At 52.5% G+C, this 25,600-nt stretch overlaps 1 protein-coding gene across 10 annotated transcripts in view; it reads left to right on the plus strand.

The window, feature by feature from the left end:
* The first annotated feature begins 286 nt into the window (after positions 1-286).
* Positions 287-25,600, plus strand: part of POU6F1 (POU class 6 homeobox 1) — a 28,538-nt gene continuing 3,224 nt past the window's right edge. The window contains exons 1-11 of one of the 10 annotated variants that reach the window (XM_062203645.1): positions 287-356; positions 9,456-9,664; positions 9,747-9,963; positions 12,164-12,359; positions 17,261-17,385; positions 18,204-18,429; positions 18,991-19,250; positions 19,865-19,993; positions 20,519-20,722; positions 23,953-24,094; positions 24,811-24,979. In XM_062203645.1, coding sequence (XP_062059629.1) covers positions 9,805-9,963; positions 12,164-12,359; positions 17,261-17,385; positions 18,204-18,429; positions 18,991-19,250; positions 19,865-19,993; positions 20,519-20,722; positions 23,953-24,094; positions 24,811-24,979 — 1,610 coding nt within the window. In that variant the 5' untranslated portion in view covers positions 287-356; positions 9,456-9,664; positions 9,747-9,804. The other 9 variants (XM_062203653.1, XM_062203650.1, XM_062203649.1 and 6 more) reach the window with 9 other exon arrangements.

Genomic DNA, 25,600 nt, shown 5'->3' on the forward strand with positions numbered 1-25,600 from the left:
ACGCAGCAGCTAAAAAAATCCAAGTAGCAGAAGGAGGGGAAAAGGGGGGGCGGCAGGGGGGGCCGGGGAAGGGGGGAGAGGAGGAAAAATACACACCTGGCCGCCCCCCAAGCCTCCCCTTCCCGCCTCCCGGCCGCCCCCTCCGGCTCTGCCCGGCCCGGGCTGGGGGCCCGGGGGCGGCGGCGGGTCCCGACCGGCGTCCCGGCCGAGCCGAGCCCAGCCCGGCCGCACTGGCTCCTTTGTCTGCGGGCGGCGGCCGCCCCGGCCCCGGCCCCGGCCCCCGGGCCCCGGCTGTGCGATGAGCCTCTGATCGGTGGCCGCCGGCGCCGCGCGAAGCGGCTCGGGCTCGGGCTCCGGTGAGTAGCGGGGTCCGGGCGGGGAGGGGTTTGCACGGAGGGGGAGGGGGCCGGGCAGGGGAGGTTTCGGGTTTGGTTAATATGCAATGCCCGTAATTAGCATAATTTATATATTTATGATAAAGAGAAAAAAAAAGCCGCAGGGCCGGGGCGGCGGGACGTGGGGCTGGGGCGGGGAGAGCCTCGGGACGGGGCCGCACCCCCGGGCCGCGCCCGAGCAGCCGACCGCCGGCCTGGGCAGGGAGGGGAGGGGGCGGCCGCCAGGTGGACCCGGGGACTGGGGGGTGAGGACCGGCCCGGCCCCTCCCCGCTGCTGCCCCTGAAGTCCAGGTTGGGGACAGACCGCAGGGGACGCTCTGCACTCACACCGGCGGCGATCAGGAGTGGATCCTCGCCGTCCCCCCACCCCCACCCCGCGGGAGGACCCCGGACTCCTGGGTTCCCGGCAGCTGGGACCACCTGTCGTGATTCTCCCGAGCCCGGGAGAACTGGTGGGTCTTGGGGTCGGGGTCCCCGCGTTGCTGGAAGGCCAGCGGGGTGGTGGGAGGGTCCCCATCGACTAGAGCATGAGCACTTCATAAATATTTAATAGCAATATTATTATTAATAATAGTCACCATAATGGGCCCGATGTGTGCTTGCCGGATAGGTTCACCTGGCAAGGCCAAGGGAGCCCCCGGGCCTTCTAACCAAGGCTGTAGCCTGGGGAGCCCTCACCAGCCACGACTGAAAGCCTAAAACCTTGTCAGAGGAGCTTCTGCCCCCCAGCAGGGGCCGATAAAAAGCGTCAGGAGGCCTTCCCGGGTAGGAGGAAAGAGACTTTTTGCAGAGGTTGTAGGCTCCTCTGCTCCTGCTGATTCCTTGTACCAAAGTCAAGGGCTGGTTTCCCATGGTTCCTATCCATACATTCCTCCTCCCCTTGTCTTGGTGGCCTGAGACAGCCTAGGCGTTCCAGGGAGTAATTCCGTGCACTGCATTTGGATCCAAGTCCTGGAAGTAGGGTGACGTGGCTGTGTGCCCATGTTGCTTTGTATGTCTTCTGAGGACTTCCATGCCTTCTTTCCTTGGTTCAACAAAAATCCCCACCAAGTGCCATATTCTGAGTAGTTCACATAAAGCTTAATCTGTCACCGACTTTTCACTCTGGCGGTGGGCAAGCAGGCTATCAGTGTAAAAACTAAGGAGATAAAACCATGGAGTGATTGTGTGTGTCTGCACACACGTGCGTGTGCACACGTGAGATGAACGGTTCTTTCTTCCTAGAAGTTCCCCCACCTCATAATTAAGGAAAGTGAGTTAGAAGAAATGTACTCATTTTTTGTAAAGATTTATTTATTTATTTGAGAGGCAGAGTTATAGCAGCAGATAGAGAGAGAGAGAGAGGTCTTCCATCTGCTGGTTCACTCCCCAGATGACCGCAACGGCCAGAGCTGCACCAATACAGAGCCAGGAGCCAGGAGCTTCTTCCAGGTCTCTCACATGGGTGCAGTGGCCCAAGGACTTGGGCCGTCTTCTACTGCTTTCCCAGGCCATAGCAGAGAGCTGGATCGGAAGTGGAGCAGCCAGGACTTGACCCAGAGCCCATATGGGATGCTGGCACTGTAGGAGGTGGCTTTACCTGCTACACCACAGCGCTGGCCCCCATTTTTTTTTTTCAAAAAAAGATTTTATTTTATTTTTACTTATTTTAAAGCAGAGTTACAGGGAGAGAGGGAGAGACTCAGAGAGAGAGAGAGAGAAAGAGAGAGAGATCCTCCTCCATTCTCTGGTTCACTCCCCAAATGGCTGCAATGACCAGGGCTGGGCTGGGCTAAAGCCAGGAGCCAGGAGCTTCATCCCGGTCTCCCATGTGGGTGCAGGGGTCCAAGCACTTGGGCCATCGTGGGCTGCTTTCCCAGGTGCATTAGCAGGGAGCAGGATTGGAAGCAGAGTAGCTGGGACTCAGACTGGCACCCAGTAAGGGATATTGGAATTGCAAGCGGCAGCAGCTGAGTCTGCTGTATCACAGTGCCATCCCCATATAGCTTTGTCATGGTCAACATATGTTTTACATTTTTAATATATTATTTATATTCATTTCAGTTGAAAGACAAGGATCTTTCAGCTACTGGTTTGCTCCCCTAAATGCCTGCAACAGCTGGGGTTGGGTCAGGCTAGGAGTCAGAACTCAATCTGGGTCTCCCATATAGATGCCAAGGGAAGCAGGAAGCTGGAATGGGAAGCAGAGCCAGGACTTGAATCCAGACACTCTGATACGGAGTGCCCCAAGTGGCCTGTTAACCCCTAGGCAACACACCCACCAGCAATCTAATATTTGAATCCAAGTTTTCCTTGGAAGCTCGTACTGTCATCTCCCCTCGATCCTCAGCTTTTTCATCTATAAAATAAGGATGCTGGTAGCTAATGTCATTGTTCCTGGTGTTTTGCACAATTTCAGGGCAGTTTTTTTTTTGTTTTTTTTTTTTTTAAGATTTATTTATTTGAAAGGTGGAGTTGCAAAGAAGGGCAGGGTGTCTTCTATCCGCTGGTTCACTCCCCAAATGGCTGCAACCACTAGAATTGAGTTTGGGCCCATCCAAAGCCAGGAGCCAGGAGCTTCTTCCAGGTCTCCCATGCAGGTGCAGGGGCCCAAGGACTTGGGCCATCTTCTACTGCTTTCCCAGGCCATAGCAGGGAGCTGAATCAGAAGCGGAGCAGACGGCACTGCAGGTGACAGCTTTACCCTCTATGCCACAGCTCTGGCCCCTAGGACAGCCTCTTATCAGGAGTTATCAGGGAACACAGAGCAGTAATGTGCTTGGCTACAGACACACACATGGTTGGCCAAGTTTGAGTTTTTGTGTCCCTAACCACTGGGCTCTGCGGCCCCGTGTTGCTGGCATCAGAACTGAATGACAACACTTGTCATCTATCAGACCCTTCTATAATTACTACAATACTAACTCCATTTCTGGTCTGCTCTCTGAGGCATAGAGAGGTAAGCCCTTGCCCACGGTCTCACAGCTAAGAAGTGGTGAAACTAAGAGATGTACCTACTTCCTCACTGCTACACTAAATTAAAAGACGTAATTGAGATCATATATGTAAATTATAATATCTACCACTTGGCACCCATGAAGCATTGATCTAAACTTTTCTGCATGTATGAATTATTCAGTCCTCATGCTAGCCCTCTGAAAGCAATGCTATTCCTCCCAATACAAGAGAAAACTGAGGTGCAGAGGAGCAATCATTTGTCCCAAGTCCCATAAGCTAATATATCAACGATGACATGTTGAACCTGACAGTGTGTCTTGAGAGTGTGTTGTTGACCCCCCCAACAGCATGTGCAAATGGCCTGGGTTCACATAGATAGTGATTATCATTCTTCAGCAGGTAGGATGGGAAATCCATGTCCTGGGGCCAGGATTGGAAAGAGATGGGAGGACACGCAGAAACCCTGTCAGGTGGTGACACCTGGAGAGGAAAGTGGCTGCGTGGTGTCTGGTGATTAAGAAGGTGCAGGGAGGGGTGCGGTGTCCTTTACTTCACAGACTGGAGCCGTGTGGCTCGGGGTTGTGGTAGTGGTGGTGGTGAGGAGAGGGGAATTCTGGGTCTACAAGGGGGTGAGGTCAGCATTTGCTGAGATGGGGAGGCCGCTTGCCCGTGGAGCTGCTGAGGAGTGGGAATCCTGTTGAGTATGAGATGAAGTGAGCCATCAGGATGCGGTTGGATATGTGAGTCTAAAGTTCCCGGATGAGGTCCCGGGTGGGTTTTGCTTTGGTAGTTGTGGGATGGTGGGAAACCACGGAGGGAGGCCATGAAGAATGGTTGGCTGCCCCTTGCAGTGACCAGACTTCCCGACATCCCAGCCTCCTGCCCTCTGCTGTGGCCATTGTGAGTGGCAGCTCTGCGGGAGGTGAGCAGGTGCACAAATTAAACTTTAACACTAGCCTAGAGCTGTAGCTACGCATGTCAACAAACAACCTAGCCAGAGATTTATCATGTTAAAAATCTGAAGGGTGATCATTACACACTGCATGGATGTATTGAAATGTTACACTGTGCTCCAAAACTATGTACAGCTACTATGTGTCAGTTACAAATTATTTTTCAAAAGAAAAAAAAAGTGATTTCCCATAAGACATGTAACTTTGTTTCAATGACTGCAGGTACAAGCAAATTCAGCTTACCCAACCCTTCCTTGGAGTATGCTAACTTTACACCCCCACCCCAGATGACTGGATCATAAGGTGTTTTGCCCCCTCAAAAACCGCAGTCACATTAAATGTTACGGGAGTGATTAAAGTCACAGGGTCTGATTGAAAAGTCTGAGTTTCATACAAGTTCCATTTTCCTACATAGGATGAGATTCTTCTTACATAAAATTTCATGTCGGCCTGGGAAAAAGGACCACACAAAACTGCACCAGGCGTCTCCCCAGGAGGTTCTCCACCACCGAGTCATCCACCAGGGCTCATAAACGTGTTGTATCATGGTGACCTTTTGTTTGTTTCCTTGACTGCCGTGTTGGAACTGAGACTTCTTGACAAAAAAGGAAATGTGGTTTTTTCCCCACTGTAACCCCGGTATGCAGCATGCAACAGCCACTGAAATATGTGGGGACCTAATGATGGACAGGCAGTTCAAGATTTCTCCTAACAGGGTCTCAGGCTGTTCCAGGGAGTTCTGCTTGGCTTGGGCTTTCCCGGGGCGCCTCCTGGTGTCCCCGAGTGCTGCCGTAACCCAGAGCAGTTCCTGGAGGACAACAGTGGGGAGAATCAGGTGATCGCCTCTACTGAAGCTCTGGATGGCACCCGCCCTCCCTGGGGTCTCTGGTTGTGGGCAGTGCCTCAGTGCTTGTCTGGCTTGACCCAGGTGTTTTCCAATTCACCTTGCTGGAGAAAGAAAGCAAATGAGTAGGGTCCAGGGGGTAGGTCTGCACAGATACTGCACAAAGGTAACACAGCACAGAGCCCAGATGCCAAGTGCCTTCTGCCTAGATAGGTGTTCGCGATCATATCCATGTCCTTGATAGGAGCTGTCGAGACACTAAGACCTCGAGAGAGGTCTCGGGTCCAGGACGAGGGAGGTCTTTACTCTGCCCCGCCTGCCTTTCTGGTGGTCTTAAGTCTTTGTGGTGGGTAAGGGCAGGCCTAGGTGTGGTCACGGGCTGGGACCCAAGAGTCACCTTCTCTTTGACACAAGGGAATGGACACTGAAGATCCAGGTCTTCACAAGCCCATAGAATCTCAAGGATGGAAGAGTAACTGGAATCGCCTAAGCCCCCTACCTGCTGCTTGAATTCCTATTCAGATTCAGTCACAAAGTAGACATTTGCCTCTGCTTAAGCCATTCCCTGTGGGTGTCCCTGCGTAGCAGCAAGGAACCGGAGACCACAGAACAGGCACCCTAGCAAGGAAGTCTCAGGTCTTCTGATGACCAACTGCTATGCCTCCTGCCGATGGCCTTATTCGGAATGGAAAAAAATCTTCATGTATGTATCAGCTATCACGGACCCAAATGCACTTTTCCTCTCAGTTTTGTCTCTGTCTCTTATTTGTGTTTGCAAATGGCTTGCTAATCGGCTTCTCTGTGTGACACCTTTCATGGCTCAGCGCAACTTCCCATCCAACAGGCTCTCTGAAAAGCACGTGTACCAAATCTGGGGGCGACATCCCCCCAGGAATGAAGCTAGAGCCCCAGCAAGGTGGTTGGTGCTCACCAGTTCTAACAAATTCCTCTGCCCCTCCCCTACTCTACATCCTTGTCTTACTTGAAGAGGAAAAGTTTATTTATTTATTTTTAAGATTTATTTATTTACCTGAGAGGCAGAGTTATGGGAGGATGGGGGAAGAGAGAGAGAGAGAGGTCTTTGATCCACTGGTTTACTCCTCAAATGGCTGCAATGACCAGAGCTGTGCTGATCTGAAGCCAGGAGCCAGGAGCTGCTTCTGGGTCTCCCACACAGGTGCAGGGGCCCAAGGACTTGGGTCATCTTCTACTGCTTTCCCAGGCCATAGCAGAGAGCTGGATCAGAAGTGGAGCAGCTGGGACTCGAACCAGTACCCATATGGGACGCTGATGCTGCAGGCGAAGGCTTAACCTACTGCACCACAGCGTGAGCCCCAAAAGGCTTGTTTTTCTTTTTTCAAGTTGCTGGGTTTCTTGAATTGCTTGCCCTTTTCTTGGTCTTGCTCTAAAGTGACCGGGAAGGAAAAGGAGGGAAGGACTGTTGTAGTTCTCCTTATATATAACCAGAACTGTTATAGTTCTGGTTTGATCAGGGAGCTTTTTCTGCCAGGGAACAAAAATGGCAAAACCCCAAGAGTGATGCAGCAGTTCCACTCTTAGATATTGGCCCAAAAGAATGGAAAAACAAGTGTTTAGTTTGTGTGCAAATCTTCATAGATACACTATTCAAAAATAGTCAAAAGGGAGAAGAAACCCACCTGTCTATCAACGAGTGAATGGAGTATATCCTCACTGTGGAAAACAAAAGTTTCACATCTCAAATGCCCTCATGGCCAGGAACTGGGAACTCAAATCCAGGTGTCCCACATGATGGCAGGCATCCAATTACGTGAGCCATCTGCGTTAGCAGGAAGCTGTTGTCAAAAGCCAGAGCTGGGTATCAAACCTATGTACTCCAATGTGGGACTCATATATATATGTGTGTGTATATATATATATATACATATATTATATATATACATATATTTTAATATTTATTTATTTGAGAGGCAGAGTTACAGAGAGAGACAGAGAGAGAGAGCGGTCTTCCATCTGCTTGTTTACTCCCCAAATGGCCACAACAACTGGAACTGGGCCAATCTGAATCCAGGAGCTGGGAGGTGCTTCTGGGTCTCCCATGTGGTTGCAGGGGCCCGAACACTTGGGTCATCTTCTACTGCTTTCCCAGGCCATAGCAGGGAGCTGGATCGGAAGTGGAGCAGCTGAGGCTTAAACCAGTGCCCATATGGGATGCTGGTGCTGCAGGGGGAGGCTTAGCCTGCTGAACCACAGGGCCTGCCCCAGATATCTTTTAAAATATATATATTTATTTCGGCCGGCGCCGTGGCTTAACAGGCTAATCCTCCACCTTGCGGCGCCGACACACTGGGTTCTAGTCCCGGTTGGGGCGCCGGATTCTATCCCGGTTGCCCCTCTTCCAGGCCAGCCCTCTGCTGTGGCCTGGGAAGGCAGTGGAGGATGGCCCAAGTCCTTGGGCCTTGCACCTGCTTGGGAGACCAGGATAAGCACCTGGCTCCTGGCTTCGGATCAGCGAGATGCACCGGCTGCAGCGGCCATTGGAGGGTGAACCAACGGCAAAAAGGAAGACCTTTCTCCCTGTCTCTCTCTCTCACTATCCACTCTACCTGTCAAAAAAAAAATATATATATATATATTTATATATATATATATTAAAAGTAGGATGACCGCGAGACATAGGGAGAAACAGAAATAGTCTCAATCCTCTGGTTCACTCTCCCAAATGGCCAAAACAGTCAGGGCTAGTCCATGTTGAAGCCAAGAGCCAGGAACTCCATCCTAATCTCCTTTGTTGGTGGCAGAAACCCAAAACTTTGGCTGTCATCTGCTGCCTTCCAGGTACAAGAGTAGGAAGTTGGGTTGAAAGCATGGAATAGCCAGGATGACTCAAGCTAGGCATTCTGATGTGGAATGCGGACATCCCAAGTGGTGGCTTAATCCACTGCACAACAATGTTTGCTCCAAGGGGCTCGGTGCCTTAGTTTTAGGCCAAATGCCCACCCCTATACAACCGGATATTATTCAACCATAAAAAGAAATGAACTTGTGATAGATGCTACGACATGGATCAGCTAAGTAAAAGAAGTCACACAGAAAGCCACCTGTTGTATGATTCTGCTAAGGCCAGTCCATACTGTCAGAAAGTAGAAAAGTTACCAGGGACTGGGAGGCGGCAACAGAAGGGGAGTGACTCCCAGTGGATGTGGAGCCTCCTTTTGGGTGGAATGAAATGTTCTGGAACTAGGGGCAGGTGCTGTGGCATAGTAGGCTGAGCCTCTGCCTGCGGCACTGGTATCCCATGTAGGCGCCGGTTCATGTCCCGGCTGCTCCACTTCCCATCCAGCTCCCTGCTGTGATGTTTTGGGAAAGCAGCAGAAGATGGCCCAAGTGCTTGGGCCCCTGCACCTATGAGGGAAACTCCGAAGAAGCTCCTGGCTCCTGGCTTTGGATTGGCTCAGCACCGGCCATTGCAGCCATTTGGGGAGTGAACTGGCAGGTGGAAGATCCCTCTCTCTGCTTCTCTCAGTGTAACTCTGCCTCTCAAATAAATAAAAATCTAAGGTAGGAAACTAGGTAGCAGTGATGGTTGAACAACATTGTGACCGTACTAAATGGTGAGTTCTGTGTTAGGTGCGTTTGTCTTAGTCCACCCCAGCTATTATCACAACAAAGTGGGTAGTTTTCTAACAACAAAAATTTGTTTCTCACGGTCCTGGGGGCTTGCAAAGTCCCATATCAAAGGCATGGGCAGCTAGTAAGGGCCTCTGCCTAGCCAGCACCTCCTGGCCGTGTCCTTGTGCCACCCCCACCCGCCCCTGTGTCTCTTTTTTTAGGGCACTAACCCCATTCATGAGGATCTGCCTTCATATCCCAAGGAGACACAAACATTGAGATTATAGCAGTTTTTCCTTAAAAAAAAAAAAAAAAAAAAGCAACAGACCCAGAGGAGGAAGAGGGAAAAGAAAGGGAAAGAAGTGAGTTTAATTCCCTCACCTGTTACCCCTAGAGGTTAATGTTCCAGAATATGCTTAGCACACAGTGGGACCTGAGGTGTTAATTGTCTTCTTTCTTATGTAAGTGTCTAGCCCTACTTGCCTCCTTGGTTTCTTACAACTTTGTGGTTTGTGGCTCAGGCCACCTGGGATGTCCTGCCTTGGCTGGTACAGGCCACTGTTGGTCCTGGCCCCATCACTGGCATCACCTTAGAGTTGAATCACACTCCCTACGAGTTGTTGGGGGAAAGGCGCGTGGACATCTGCATTTTTCATAAGTGCCCCGGGGTGAGGGTCATGCGTATTAAAAATCTGAGATCACTGTGTTAATGTATGTCTTTACCATCTCTTCCAGGAAGTCTGCCCAGACTTCTCTTCTGAGAAGCACGCTAATACCCAGGTCGCTCCTTCCCTTGTCTAAGGTGCTGAGGGCCTGGATCAGAGTCACGCCGGGTTCTGCTGGGTGTGCTGTCTTCATTGGACCGGGGGACCCCCGGGGGCAGATGCCTGCCCCCCCTTTCCTCTTGTCACCCTAAGCACAGATGTTCCTGCTTCCTCCAGAGTGTAAGTTCTCCTAGGATGCTGTAGGAAGTGAGACGCTTTAGTATGAAACTTCTTAAAAATCCTATTTCGTTTACTCCTCCAGATGCTTGGGAGAACCCAGCTCCCCTGTTCTCCCGCCGCTCTATTTCTGACTGTTCTAGATGGGATGGGAATTGTATCACCGTGTCACATCAGCCTTTGCTTTTCCAATCCCGTCTTACCCAGGATGCGCTAGGTGTGGGTTGGCCCCCACCCCACCCCAACAAGCAACCATGGATCCAGGAGCAGGGTCAGAGTCATCTCTGACAGTCAATGAGCAGGTATCTTCCGGGACGGGCAGCGGCGGAGGGTGGGGAGAGTGAGGGACCGAGGGGTGTGGGTAAGGGAGGAACATCCCGGAGCCCCTCGTGGTTACGTCACCTGTCCAGATGGAGCTGCCAACTAGGATCTAGGGATTTGAGCGGTGACTGAAAATGCACAGATAGCGGTCAGGCGTTCCACAGAGTAGTGAAGGTGCCGGTGGGATGCCTGCGTGCCACTCCATGGTGCCTGAGTTAGAGTCTCAGCTCCAGAGCCCTGCTAACATGCACCCTGGGAGGCAACGCTGATGGCTCGTGAAACTGGATGGGAAGTGGAGGCAGGGACTCTGTCCCAGGCCCTCTAGCATGGAATGTGGGCATCCCAGGCGGTGGCCCAACCTGCCACACTGCAACGCACTCCCCCAGTCACAAAATTTGTAAGTGTGTAAATTCACATGGGGGAAAGTCTGGACATCCAGTGAGTTACTGTTTTTTGTTTTTGTTTTGTTTTTTGTTTTTTTTCCCCTTCTGTATGGGAACAGTTCATGGAAAAAAAAGAATCAAAAGATGCGTTTTAAAAATTTATTTATTTATTTGCAACTCAGAGTTACATAGAGAGAGACATGGGGAGAGAGATCTTCTCTCTGCTGGTTCACTTCCTAGAAGGCTGCAACAGCCAGGCTGGGCCAGGCTGAAGCCAGGAACCAGGAACTTCATCCAGGTCTCCCACATGGGTGCAGGGCCCCAAGCGCTTGGGCCGTCTTTTGCTACTTTTCCAGGCACATTAGCAGGGAGCTGGATCAGAAGTGGAGCAGCTGGGACTAAAACTGGCACCCATACAGGATGCTGGTGCCATACTGAATCTACTGTGCCACAATGCTGGCCCTGATGCATTTATTTTAACACACAAAAAAATTTCAAGTCTATGCTTAGTTTTTTTTTTTTTTTAATGATTGCATTTCTGTGAACTTTTTGAAGTTCCTAAGTATTTTCTAATTTTTCTACAATGACTTCTTTCTTTAAAAAAAGATTTATTGTTTGTTTATTTGAAAAGCAGAGTGACAGAGAGGAAAAGATACACAGGGAGAGAGATCTTCCATTCAGTAGCTCACTCCCCAAATGCTCATAACCATGGGAGATGAGCCAGGCCAGAGCCAAGTCTACCCAAGGTCTTGGGCCATCATCCTCTGTCTCCTGAGCACATTAGCAGGAAGCTGGATGGGAAGAAGCGAGACTCTTTGTCGCCCCCTGCTGCCTGTCCCTAGACCTGCTTCTTCTTTTCTTTTCTTTCTTTTTTTCTTTTCTTTTTTTTTTTTTGACAGGCAGAGTGGACAGTGAGAGAGAGAGAGACAGAGAGAAAGGTCTTCCTTTGCCGTTGGTTCACCCTCCAATGGCCGCTGCGGCCGGTGCACCACGCTGATCCGAAGCCAGGAGCCAGGTGCTTCTCCTGGTCTCCCATAGGGTGCAGGGCCCAAGGACTTGGGCTATCCTCCATTGCACTCCCAGGCCATAGCAGAGAGCTGGCCTGGAAGAGGGGCAACCGGGACAGAATCCGGTGCCCTGACTGGGACTAGAACCCGGTGTGCTGGCGCCGCAAGGTGGAGGATTAGCCTGTTGAGCCGCGGCGCCGGCCTTTTTTTTTTTTTTTTTTTTTTAAGATTTTTTATTTGAAACTCAGAATTACACAAAGAGAGAACGAGAGGCAGAGAGAGAGAGAGAGAGAGAGAGAGAGGTCTTCCAACCGTTGGTTCACTCCCCAATTGACCGCAATGGCCAGAGCTGCACCAATCTGAAACCAGCAACCAGAAGCTTCCTCCAGGTCTCCTACGAGGGTGCAGGGGCCCAAGGACTTGGGCCATCTTCTACTGCTTTCCCAGGCCATAGCAGGGAGCTGGGTCGGAAGTGGAGCAGCCGGGGTTCGAACCGGCGCCCATATGGAGTGCTGGCACTGCAGGCGGGGCTTTACCCACTGCGCCACAGCGCCGGCCCCAAGACCTGCTTCTGTCTAGCAGCTCTGTCTGTGACTCGGGAGCAGCCACCTGCCACAGGTTCTGGAATTCTCTCAGAGCATACATCCCCTGGACAGAAGGTCCTCATCTTGAAGTGCCCTCATCTCGGGCCCCTGACCACTCCCAGAACTCCGGCCCCAGGCGCTGTGCCACGCCCCTTCCTCCCCACCCCTCCCTGAGCCCCAGCAGTGTCCCTTGCCCTCTTCTTGCAGGTCATCGTGATGTCAGGCCATGAGACCATTCGAGTGCTGGAAGTCGGAGTGGATGCCCAGCTCCCCGCTGAGGAGGAAGGCAAAGGCCTAGAGGCTGGGACTGCTGAGGGCTCCCACTGTGGGGACCCAGCTGAAGCCAGTGAGCCTGCTGGGGAAGCTGGGCCAGACAAGCCAGAGGCCCCTGCAGAGGCAACTGGTAGGAGGCCATTGCTCCCATCTGGGGTTGCTCCAGCCAAGTCCCCTCTCTGGTCCTCTGGCGAGCCAGCATGCAGCCCTGGGCCCTCTGTGCCCAGCACACAGTTGTACCTCCTGTCTGCCATCTGTACTTCCTCGTGCTTGGAACTCCCGTTCTTCCAGGCCTAATCTAGGGCGATGCGGGTGAGGTAGGCAGAGACCGGCAGACAGATCAGCTTAGGCGGTTGAATCAGCTACAAAGGCTCCTTTGCCCAGACCCAGACCCTAGGCGCAGGCAGAGGGCTGGGCCTGCTGTTGGTCAGGAGCTGAGGATGAGTTCAAGTCTCCTACCCAGAGCTGAGTGATGAGTAGGTAGGATTCTGCAGCACCTGCCCCATCCTAGCAGGTGTACACCTGCTGAACTCCAAAGGTGACCTTTGGGTGAGAGGTGGCTGAGCTGTGGTGTCCTGCACTGCCCTCTGGTCATTGACTGGTTCAGTAACACCTTGCAGAGGAACCATACCCTTTTTTAAAAATTTATTTATTTGAAAGTTACACACAGAGAGAAAGAGAGCGAGAGAGGTCTTCCCTCTGCTGGTTTACTCCCCAGTTGGCTGCAACAGCCAAAACTGCACCAATTCGAAGCCAGGAGCCAGGAGCTTCTTCTAGGTCTCTCACGCAAGTGCAGGAGCGCAAGGCCTTGGGCCATCTTCAGCTTTCCCAGGCCACAACAGAGAGCTGGATTAGAAGTGGAGCAGCTAGGACTTGAACTGGTACCCATATGGGATGCTGGCACTGCAGACGGCGGCTTTACCCACTACGCCACAGCGGCGGCCCCAAGCCATGCCTTTTACTGGACACCTTGGGCCTTCTTTTCCAATCCCCACTCCAGGACACCGGGATTTGTCTCCCCTTGCCCTCTGCTGCAATCCACCCCTTCCCTAGGCCTGGGCTGGCCTGGCTGGGCCAAGATGACGGATCAGGAAGACAGCAAAGGACAACAGACTTCAGAGAGCCAGCAGCTCCTTAACAAGAAAAGTGCATGACCTCACATGGCTTGCTCTTTCTGCAAATCAGTAGCCAGGTTCCTGGGGATCCCAGCTGTTTCTTCCCCATTTGAATAAAGTCGTGATGAGACCCGGGCCCATTGCTCCGTAACCTGGCTATGCTCTGCTTCTGTGTTGAGGCCAGGCTGGGGCACCTGCTTCCCAGGGCTGTTGCTACTGTTTCCATTCAGTGCAGCCATCCTGGGGTGAAGCCTTTTTTCCCAGACAATTCAGGAGGCTTCTCAGGTTTATCCCCAGTGCCCTAACTTCCCTTTCCACCCCTTTGTCCACCTTCCATCTCTCACTTCTGGAGGCTTCATTCTATGCCTCATCTAAATGTGCTCTCGGAAATGGATCCTAAAGCAATTGTTTGTACCCTGAGTATTTGTGGATATGGGCACAGCCTTGTATGTGTAAACCAGTCATGAAAGGGATCTGCTGTAAAGGGATTTTGGTTATTCAGCAGCTAAGGGAGGTATTTTGATGGTGCCACCGCCTAGGAAGCTGCCAGCACAGACTAATGGAAGATTTCTAGGTATGCAGTATTAAAAGGGACTTCCTCTTATGAAAGCTAAGCTAAGCTAAACTAGATGATGGGAAACTTTTTCAGGGAAAAAAATAATAATCCAGTGATTGGTGTCTTTCTAAATAGCCATCCAGTCTCACCTCCATATTCCTAAGACGGGACCACCAAAGTTGTACGGCACTTAACCATCAACTGCTTCATATACATTTCCTTTATTGACATAGATTTAAACACTTGCTTCTGGTTTGGGCCATTGTCAAACTGTCTGGTTTTTCCTTCTTATCAATAGTGCTGCTTTTAAGGTCTTTGTACTGGGCCTTTAAGCTTTTTTTTTTTTTTTTTTTTTTTTTTGTGGGGTGGTCCACTGTCTTTCCTTTTGAAGAGAAATTCATTAATAGCATAGGAGGCAATTATCACATGGAAAAATACAAACTCTTACTATCAATGAGCAGGAAAAGAACTGACTTCAAAATTGGGTGATGCTGTGGACAGCAGGTGTAATGTTGATGGCTCTAGAAGTTGTTTCAGTCTTTCTGCAAAGTGGTCTGGCAGGAAGAGACCACAAAACTCTCAATGGATGTAAACCCCGGCACCCCATGCCCTCTGTGGGAATATACCTCCGTATAGTGAGCATTTCATTTCTTTATTTTTGAAAGATACATTTATTTATTTGAAAGTCAGAGCTACAGAGAGAGAAGGAGAGGCAGAGAGAGAGAGAGAGAGGTCTTCCATCCACTGATTCACTCCCCCAATGGCTGCAACAGCTGGAGTTGCACCGATCCAAAGCCAGGAGCCAGGAGCTTCTTCCAAGTCTCCTATGCAGGGGCCCAAGCACTTGGGCCATCTTCTACTGCTTTCCCAGGCCATAGCAGAGAGCTGGATTGGAAGTGGAGCAGCTGGGACTAGAACCAGCGCCCATATGGGATGCCGGTACTGCAGGCGGTGGCTTTACCTGCTATGCCACAGCACCGGCCCCTCATTTCTTTCTTTCTTTCTTTCTTTCTTTCTTTCTTTCTTTCTTTCTTTCTTTCTTTCTTTTTTTTTTTTTGGCAGGCAGAGTGGACAGTGAGAGAGAGAGAGAGAGAGAGAGAGAGAGAAAGGTCTTCCTTTGCCGTTGGTTCACCCTCCAATGGCCGCTGCGGCCGGCGCACCGCGCTGATCCGAAGGCAGGAGCCAGTTGCTTCTCCTGGTCTCCCATGGGGTGCAGGGCCCAAGCACTTGGGCCATCCTCCACTGCACTCTCGGGCCACAGCAGAGAGCTGGACAGGAAGAGGAGCAACCGGGACAGAATCCAGCGCCCCGACTGGGACTAGAACCCGGTGTGCCGGCGCCACAAGGCGGAGGATTAGCCAAGTGAGCCGTGGCACCAGCCCCCCTCATTTCTTTAAATGGCAAGCTTTCATCACTCAGCTTTGCCACATCCCCATTTTCACATCTTCCTTTTTGCATTTTATTACTTCTTGCCCAACAAAATAGTTGTTCTGTTTTCCTCTGCTAGTTATCCTTACCTTCTCTGAATTTTTTTTTTTTTCAGAGTTAGAAAAGTATCTTCCAGGCATGGAGTTGTGGCATAGTGGGTAAAGCTGCCATCTGTGACACTGGCATCTCACATGGGTACTGGTTTGTATCCTGGCTGCTTTCGCTCCAGCTCCCTGCTGATGCCTTGGGAAGAGCAGCAGAAGATGGCCCTAGTGCTCGGGCCCATGCACTTACGTGGGAGACCTGGAGGATGCTCCTGGCTCCTGGCTTTGGCCTGTCCCAGCTCCAGCCATTGGAGCCATCTGGGGAGTGACCCAGCAGATGGAAGACCTCTCTCTCTCTCTCTCTCTCTTTCTCTCTCTCTGTCTCTCCCTCTCTCTCTGTAACTCTGACTTTAAAATAAATACATCTTTCTTTAAAAAAATAAGTATTTTCCCTCCACAGAGGAGATAAACGTTCCATTTCATTTTTTTCTACTATTTTATAAGACCTTTGTTGTTGCACAGCTCCTAAATTCCTTAACCTTGTAGATTTTACTATATTTTGTGACTGATAATTCCCCAGATAGGTTAATACTTTTCCAAACATTTTTAAAAAAGATTTATGTATTTATTTGAAAGGCAGTACAACAGAGAGGAACAATTAGAGGGACAGCGTCCATCCTCTAGTTCACTCCCCAAGTGGCTGCGATGGCTGGGGCTGGGCCAGGCAGAAGCCAGGATGCCGGGACTCCATCTGAGCCTCCTACATGGGTGGCAGGGGTCCAAGCACTTGGGCCACTTTCTGTTGCTTTTCCCAGGCACATTAGCAGAGAGCTGGATGGGAAATGGAGCAGCCAGGACACGAACCCGTGCTCCAATATGGGATGTCAGTGTCACAAGTGGTCCATAATGCTGGCCTCTTTCTAAATTAAAATGTAGGCTGGAATTGGCCACAAAGACCGGGGCAGGGCCAGGCTGAAGCCAGGAGACTGAAACTCCATCTAGAGCTCCTACATGGGGGCAGGGGCCCAAGTACTTGGCCCATACTCCACTGTTTTCCCAGGCACATTAGCAGGGAGCTAGAGTGGAAGTGGAGCATTTGGGACCCAAACCAGTGTTCCTATGGGCTGCTAATGTAACCAGCAGCAGCTTAACACACTGTACCACCATTCCAGCCCCTGCCTGTCCTTTTTAAAAGATTTTTTTATTTGAAAGTCAGAGTTACACAGAGAGAGGAGAGGCAGATAAAGATCTTCCGTCGTCTGCTGGTTCACTCCCCATTTGGCCACAACGGCCGGAGCTGCACTGATCCGAAGCTGGGAGCCAGGAGCTTCTTCCAGGTCTCTCATGTGGATGCAAGGGCCCAAGGACCATGAGCCATCCTCTACTGCTTTTCCAGGCCACAACAGAGAGCTGGATCAGAAGTGGAGCAGCTGGGACTTGAACCGGCGCCCATATGGGATGGCGGCACTGCAGGCAGAGGCTTTACCCAGTATGCCACAGCGCGGGCCCCTCCAATCACTGCCTATGTTTTAGGGTTGCTGATTCACTGGTTCCCATTTTACCCAAAGGGACCTTGAAGACAAAAGGGATAGGAGAGGTTCTTGGCCTCCTGTCCTGACATTATGGTCCTGTAGGCCTCTCTCAGAGCTTGGCAGTTTGTGCCCAGCCAGTATTAAGTGGCCACTGACCTGATCCAACATCATCAGCCAATGTATGTACTCCTTGTCTCATCTCCGAGGAACCAACCACCCTTCTCATTGCTGCGTGGCTGTGATGAGGCCCCCTACTGGCCAATGATGGGTTTTTGGGTTCTGCAGAAATGTGAGCGGAGAGTTGCCACTCAGGCATCCTACTCACTCCTTTTCCTTTCTCTCAATGCCACGTGAAGCCAAGTCGCTCCCGGGGATCCCTCCGAGCCCTGCCCCTGCCATTGCCACCTTCAGCCAAGCCCCAAGCCAGCCTCAGGCAGCATCTCAGACCTTGACGCCACTGGCCGTACAAGCTGCCCCCCAGGTAAGGGCCGCCTGGAGAGCTGGACAGAGGGCAGTGGGCAGGAGCAATGCATGGGCGTGGCCGTGGGGATCTGGCAAGTGCAGGAGGCGGGACAAGGGAGGACAACTCCTACTAGCCACCACCCCCCCACCCACCCCCCCGGCTTCTTCCTGCCCCAGACTAGGCCCATTTGGGAAAGCGGATCTGCGTTTGGCCGGGCAGTCTCCGCGGGTCCAATGAGCACTGTAGCAATCACTTTCACTCTTGGATGCTGCCGGAGTTTCTGTTCATCTGATGACAAAATGAGCAAATGCCCTTGTCAACCCCGGGCGGCGCGGCAAAGGGAGCATGCGCAGTGCCTGGGGCCATTTGCTACACGAGTCCGGCGCAGGCACCCAGTCCGGCGCGGACAACCCAGGCTGTCCTCCATCAGGGCTTCGCAGCCGCTCTGTGGCCCCTTGACCACTGGGCTGGGCCAGCTCTGCGCCTGCTCCCTGGCCATAGAGCGCTGTCCCATGAGCAGGGGCCTGGGAAAGGCTGGGGAGGCAGCAGACTGGTGGCTCTGGCCTGTGCGCCCCTTCCTGTCCTGTGGGGGAGGTTTGGGCCACTTCCTGGCAGGCAGGGTAGTCTGGTCCAGGTCCCCTCCCTCCCCCTACCCCCAGAGCCAGGCTTGAACCTCCCCACCCCCCGACCCACACCTGACCTTTCTCCCACTGCCCTCAGAATGCTTTGATTGTGCTCTGCTGGGTCCGAGAGACCCAGTGTTCGCGCTGTCGATGTTGATTTTGTATTTTATTATTTTTTTTCTTTTCTTTTTGAAATCTTGTTTGCTTTTGCAGGTCTTGACTCAGGAAAACTTAGCCACAGTTCTGACAGGAGTTATGGTTCCAGCAGGGGCAGTTACTCAACCTCTTCTTATCCCCATCAGTATTGCAGGTCAAGTGGCCGGTCAGCAGGGCCTGGCCGTGTGGACAATTCCTACAGCAACCGTGGCTACCCTCCCTGGACTGGCCGCTGCTTCTCCCACAGGGGCAGTTTTCAAGCCACCATTAGCCGGTCTCCAAGGTAACGGCCACTCTCCCAGGACTGCACCAGGCCCCTACCACCCTACACCACCACCACCACCACCACCGCCCCTGCACATGTGTTGGCTATGTTGAACTCAGAACCCGCCGCCCTCCCCCGGGGGCCGCAGCCCTGGAGTCTGGATCCAGCCACAGAGCTGCTGCACCGCCTCGGGACTGTGGGCCATGACCCGTGCTGGGCCCACTTCGCTCAACTGAATGAGACTGCCCCCACCCACTCACCCCGCCCCACGCCACGCCACGCCGCACCACGCCAGCATACACCCTGTGAGCTGCTTCCTGAAATGGACCACGAGAAGATTCCACGTCGGGGTCTTGTGCCTGCACATCTCCTGGCCCCGGGGTGGGGGGGGATGAGCGACGTTGGCGTGTGCCAACCTTCAAGGATCAAGGGAATCATGGCTGCAGCTGCCGGGCCCCCCATGCCCACTGCCCCGACACCATCCCACCCTGTTATTCTCGTGCAGATCCTTTGGGATTGGAGCCGCTCTGGGCCGTGGCTAGGCACTTGAGCACCTGTGTCTCTTGCCTTGCTCCGTAGCGGCTGCTGTGCTCACGAACACTGCTCTCCCGGCACCCGTACAAGCGGCCCCACCAGTACAGACCTCCTCACTGGCCCAGCCGCGACCACCAGCCCAGCCCCAGACGCTGTTCCAGACCCAGCCGCTGCTGCAGACCGCACCCGCCATCCTACCGCAACCCACCGCCGCCGCCACCACTGCTGCCCCCACCCCCAAGCCAGTGGACACCCCTCCCCAGATTACCGTCCAGCCTGCAGGCTTCGCATTTAGCCCGGGAATCGTAAGCTGCTGCCCTCTCCCACGGCTGACCAGGGATGGACCAAATCGATCTTGGGCTAAGGGTGGAGGACCAGCCCCCGAGTGCCACCCTTTTCCGACACATCGGCAGAGACGGGCTCACTCTGAGGTCTTCTTTGCAACTGTCAGCTGTCCAGCCTGGACAAAAAGCAGACCACCTCTGCCAAGAGGGCTGGGAGAATCCTCCAGAGCCTGAACCACTGGACCGGTCGTGGAGGGTGGGATGATGTGTACAGAGCCATCGCTAAGGTGCAGCGAGAGGCTCACAGCTGTCTGCCAGTGTCTGCAGAGTGGCTGCTGGTCCGGCTGTGGGAGGTTAGAGGTGACTAGGAGGACGTTAGCCTCTCCAGTCTGGCCCTTCTACCCTCCCAGGCCTGGCCTGAAAGCTTACCCAGAGTTGCTGTCCCATGACCATGGCCCTCCCATCCCCACAACCCCCTGCAGCCCATAACCTTGGATAGTACAGTTCTGCTGGTGGACATGGGCTTCCAGCCCACATTCATGTCTGCCCATCCCCGTGTCCTCGACCCTCTCCCATGTGCCCGGGTCTCTCCCTTGCCCCATGGCCTCTGAGCAAGGCCCTTCCTCTGCCCACAGATCAGCGCTGCTTCCCTCGGGGGACAGACTCAGATTCTGGGCTCCCTCACCACGACTCCGGTCATTACCAACGCCATTCCCAGCATGCCCGGGATCAGCAGTCAGATCCTCACCAATGCTCAGGGACAGGCAAGTGGCCAAAGGCAGAGCAGAGCAGTGGGAAGTGTGGGGTGGCTGGCCAGGAGGAGGGGGCTGGGATTTGGGTTGAGAGACTGAGACACTGGTGCCAGGCTACTGTTCCTAGCACCCCCACCCCATGTAGAACACACACCCTGCCCCAGGGGAGCTCTCTCTAGTGGGGGAGGGACAGTTGGCAAATGCAGCACCCTCTCCGTGGCCAGGCATCAGAGTGTGTTTTTTTCTTTTTTTCCCCCATTCCCTATTTATAGGACAGAAGGCTGAGGTACAGAAAAAGTAAGCCACACAGCTAGAATGTGGCAGAGCAGGGAGTCACATCCAAGTGTCTCTGAGTCGCATCCAGAGCTCCTCCTGCTCTGGGGAATAAAATAAAGGAAAAAGTGTGAGCTGAGCAGAGGCCAGGGGATGAGTGATTTGTCCAAGTTAGTCTTTTCCCCTGCCAGTGTGGGGATTTGGGTTGGCGGTGGAGCAGGGCACTCCTGTCACACCTGGGGTGTCTGTCTTATTCCCTCCCAGGTCATTGGAACGCTTCCATGGGTAGTGAACTCAGCTAGCGTGGCGGCCCCAGCACCAGCACAAAGCCTGCAGGTCCAGGCCGTGACACCCCAGTTGTTGTTGAACGCCCAAGGCCAGGTGATTGCAACCCTGGCCAGCAGCCCCCTGCCTCCGCCCGTGGCTGTCCGGAAACCAAGCACGCCTGAGTCCCCTGCTAAGAGTGAGGTACTGGGGTTGGGGCTGGGGCTGGGGCTGGGGGGCAGCCATCGCTGTTGTTTCGCTCCAGACTGCCAGGCAGTGCTGCCTGTGGAGCTCTGGAGAGAGGGGTGCTCCCAGAATAGAAGGCCCACAGGGGTGCACACATGCCCTGCTCAAGAAAACAGCACCCCAGGCCCCGCCCACACACACCACAACATGTACCTGTGCCCTCAGGTACACTGGGCCTGGGTCAGCACTGGGAGGTTAGTTCTGTGCCTCTCCATCTTCCCCCTTTCGCCTCTACACTACTCCTCTATGGCTTTGGCTAGTTATTCATTCAAAATTTTTTTCTCTCTTCTTCTTCTTCTTCTTCTTCTTCTTCTTCTTCTTCTTCTTCTTCTTCTTCTTCTTTTTTTTGAGACACAGGACAGAGAGAGAGAGAGAGAGAGGTTCCATCCACTGGTTCACCCCCCCCCCCCCCCCAAATGCCTGCAATGGCCAGAGCTGGGCTGGAGTTGAAGTAGAAGCAGAAACAAAGACTAGAAATGCAATCCAGGTCTCCGATGTGCGTGTCAGGAATCCAATTACCCAAGCCACTGCCATTGCCTCCCAGGATCTGCATTAGAGGGAAGCTAGAGTGAGGAGCTGGAGCCAGGAGCCAAACCCAGGCACTCCGATGTGGGATGTATATATTTAATTGGTGTCTTAACCACTAGGCCAAATGCCTGCCCTTGTAATTATTTATTTATTTGAAAGTCAGAGTTACACAGAGATAGGAGAGGCAGAGAGAGAGACAGACAGAGACAGAGACGCAGAGAGAAGTCTTCCATCCGCTGGTTCACCAATTGGCTACAATGGTTAGAGCTGCGCTGATCTAAAGCCAGGAGCCTGGAGCTTCCTCTGGGTCTCCCACACAGGTGCAGGGACAGGGACCCAAGGACTTGGGCCAACTTCTACTGCTTTCCCAGGCCACAGCAGAGAGCTGGATCAGAAGTGGAGCAGCTGGGACTTAAAGCAGCGCCCACATGGGATGCCAGCATTGCAGGTGGTGTCTTCACCTGCTACACCACAGAGCAGGCCCCACCTTGGAATTTTTTGAGGGGCGATTATATCCCAGGTGCAGAAGACACAGAGATAAGATGCTCGGAGTACCCTAAGGCCCAGTGTGGGTGACAATTACAAGTCACATGACAAAGTCTATGGTAGGGGATTAATAAGGTACTTGAGGACCCCAGAGAAGGAAGCTCTTGACAGAGTAGAGGTTTTGGCTTCATAGAGAAGGCACTGGAACTCATCCAAAAAGGTGAGTTGGATGTTCTACCTTTGGAAGACCACAGCAAGTACCAAGCACTGGCGCCGTGGTTCTCAAACTTGAACATCAGAATCACCTGGTCCTGGGCCTGTCTCTGAGTTCTCATTCAGCAGGTGTGGGGTGGGGCCCAGGAGTGTGCACTTGTAACTTCCTAGGTGATGTTGAAGCTGGGTTTGTTTTAGGAATGCTACACCTACGTGATTACAACTCTGGTGCACAAAACATCCTTCCTAACGGTAGCTCCTATTGCTATTACTACCCCAAGGTACTGGGGAGCCACCCAAGTGTTTCAGCAAGGAAGCAGCTGATCAAAAATGCACCAAAAAACAAACAAATAAAATTAATTCCTCTGTTATCTGGGTGGAGCCAAGAACCGGACCATGATGAGAGACTTGACCCTGGTCACTTGTCAGGAGATAGTTTGGACAGTTCTAGCAAGAGACAGGGTGCTGTGGACCCAGGCAAAGGCCTGGGAATGAAGACGGAAGAGAGAGGACCCAGGCAGCAGGGCCATCTGGGAGAAACCTGCAGTCCCTGGAAAGCTTTTCCTTAAAAAAAAAAAAAATTGCTAAAAACACTTGTTTCATATATTCGTACTTTCTCCTGATTATAGATACAGGATTCGATTTGCATGATTCTTATAAACAGCCCGGCATTCCTTATAATGGAAGAAGTAAGAGGTAGGCGTTTTAGCCCAGTGATTGAGACACTTGTTAAGATGCTCCATCCCACATAGAAAGAGCCTGATGCCTTAGTTATCTGTGGCTCCTGACTCCAGCTTCCTGCTAATGCAGATCCTGGGAGGTAGCGATGGTAACTCAAGAGGTTCCTGCCACCCCTGTGGGATGTCTGGGCTTTGGCTTGGCTCAGGCTGTTGTGCATTGGAGAGTGAACCAGTGAATGGGAGCTCTCACTGTCTGTCTGTCTCTATACATCTGCCTCTCAAAACAAAACAAAACAAAACAAAGTAAAACCTCTTCTAATTTCACTCCAGAGATGACTTTAAGTTAGTAGCTTGTTTTATAGGCTTCAAGATTATTTTTTTCTGGAAATTTCAATGAATTTCTTAAAGGCATTCTTCCATAGAAAAAATGGTTTGTTGTTTTTAAAATATTTATCTATTTATTTGAAAGTTAGAGTTATACAGAGAGAGGGAGAGAGAGGGGGGTGGAAAAGGAGGGAGAGAGAGAGAGAGCGAGAGAGAGAGATCGTCCATCTGCTGGTTCACTCCCTAGATGGCTGTACTGGCTGGGGCTGTGCTAGGCCAAAGTCAAGAGCCAAGAGCGACTTGGGAGTTTCTTGCATGGGTGGCAGGGACCCAAACACTTGGGCCATCTTCCACTGCTTTTCCCAGGCCATTAGCAGGGAACTGGATCGGAAGTGGAACAGCCGAGATTCAAATCAGGGCCCACACAGGATGCGGGTGTCGCAGGTGCTAGCTTAACTTGCTATGCCCAGCCCCAGAAAATGGTTTTCATACCTCATTTTTTACCCTTGGCACTATGAGATAGAGGGCAGACACTTTATTATTTGTAATGGCTGTATAGTATGTCACTATAGGTAGGTGCCAGCATTTCCTACCAGTTCCTTGCTCATGGGTCTTTGGGTCCGGGAGGCTCCCGAATCAAGATTAGATTTCTCTGTTGAGGGAAGGGGGTTGAGAGCAGTTTCCCAAGGGTGGGCTCTTGCTAGTACTTTGACCAAGCATGCTGAACCTGTCCGAGTCTCTTGCCTGCCTTCGTCACAGGAAGCTGTGGGGCCCCAGCTTGGCGGAACCTCTTAGGGGTCATTATCATGGGGCAGGTATGAATAAGCAACTTGTCGTTTGAATGGGCACAGGTGGGACTGTGCTGGGTGAGAGAGGGCTTTGTGTCCCTCTCTGCCCTGCTGTTGTCTGCCCAGGGCTTCCAACCCCCTGAGCTGGGCAGGACTTGTCCCTTCTCAGGTGCAGCCCATCCAGCCCACACCTGCTGCGCCCCCGCCTGCCGTGGTCATTGCCAGCCCAGCCCCGGCCGTCAAACCATCCGCCTCTGCTCCCATCCCGATTACCTGCTCAGAGACTCCCACGGTCAGCCAGTTGGTGTCCAGTAAGTGGCTCTTGGGGGAGGAGTGTGGGGTAGCCGGGAGGTAGGTAGTTGGGGGCCCCCAACCTCTTCAGATGCTGCTTTTTCCATAGTAAACTTCCTGGAGCCCAGCGGGGAAGGGCAGAGACCCGGTGCACGGGCCGGCTTTCTTAGCCTCGTTCCTGTTCAGCTGCATTCTAGGCATGCTGACGGTGGAGGCTGCCTTGCCAGCTGTCCAGCTGCTTCTCTGAGAGGCTAAGCCATTGGCTGCCTTTGCTGTGCTCACTTACCCTGTATCTGAGGAATGTGCATGGCCAGCAGGTGTAGTGAGAACTGGGGCAGGTGAGCAGTTAGAGCTGGAAGAACTTGAAAATAGACCCTTGCTCCTGGATGGATTGATCCAGGCCCCTTGTCCCTCAGGTCTTGCTTGGGGGCAGGGATGATGAGGATTCACGAGCCTTTTGCTGGATGTTCTCATGCCTCACTGCTGCACCAGTCCAGACCAGTGGGCCAGAAAAGCAGTAATGATGCCTGTCTTACATACTCATCGCCGGTCCCTCCATCTTACATGCTCATCCCTGGTCCCTCCATCTTGCATACTCATCCCTGGTTCCTCCATGTTACATACTCACTCATCCCTGGTCCCTCCATCTTACTCATCCCTGGTCCTTCCATCTTACATACTCACCCCTGGTCCAGCCATCTTACATACTCATCCCTGGTCCCTCCTTCTGGTCCAGAGCCGCATACTCCAAGTCTGGATGAGGATGGCATCAACTTAGAAGAGATCCGTGAGTTTGCCAAGAACTTTAAGATCCGGCGGCTGTCCTTGGGCCTTACCCAGACCCAGGTGGGCCAGGCTCTGACTGCAACGGAAGGTCCTGCCTACAGCCAGTCAGCTATCTGCCGGTGAGTAAGACTGTCCTGGACAAGATGGGGGTCTGCTCGGTGCCCGGCGCCATCAGAACATGTGGTGACTGGGATCCAGGCTCTCCATGTTGGGAAGGTAACACCCGGAGTAGCTGAAGCCCAGCTGAGGCCTTCTGGGGCCTTCTGAAATGTGCTCTGCAATCCTGAGTATTTGTGTGGTCTTCTTTGGGGGAACCAAGGCCCTATCCATCCAGGAATCCTAGTGAGAAAGAGCAGAGCTTATAAAATTGGTCACAAAAGTAGGAACTTCCGTTCTGTTTTGGTCTCCAATACAGTGCACCATAGGCTGTCATGCTCCCATCTCTCTCTCTCTCTCTCTCTCTCTCTCTCTCTCTCTCTCTCCTCTGTCCGCAGTGTAACCATAAAATAACAACTACTTTTGCTGTGTACAGGGTCATGCTACCCCAAAGGAGGGGTAGCAGAAGGTTTCAAAACAGGATGGTTTCTCCTGTCTGCCAACCCCACAGATGAGATCCTTAGACCAGAGCAGCCATTAGCCTGACCACAGGGCCGTGGTGGTTCGACCACAGGGCCGTGGTGTTTCAACCACAAAGAGTGGCCTGTCTTGGTAGTGACACCACCGGGAGGAAGCAGTTGGAG

Source organism: Lepus europaeus, chromosome 10, assembly GCF_033115175.1.
Source record: "Lepus europaeus isolate LE1 chromosome 10, mLepTim1.pri, whole genome shotgun sequence".
In the NCBI taxonomy this organism is placed as follows: domain Eukaryota; kingdom Metazoa; phylum Chordata; class Mammalia; order Lagomorpha; family Leporidae; genus Lepus; species Lepus europaeus.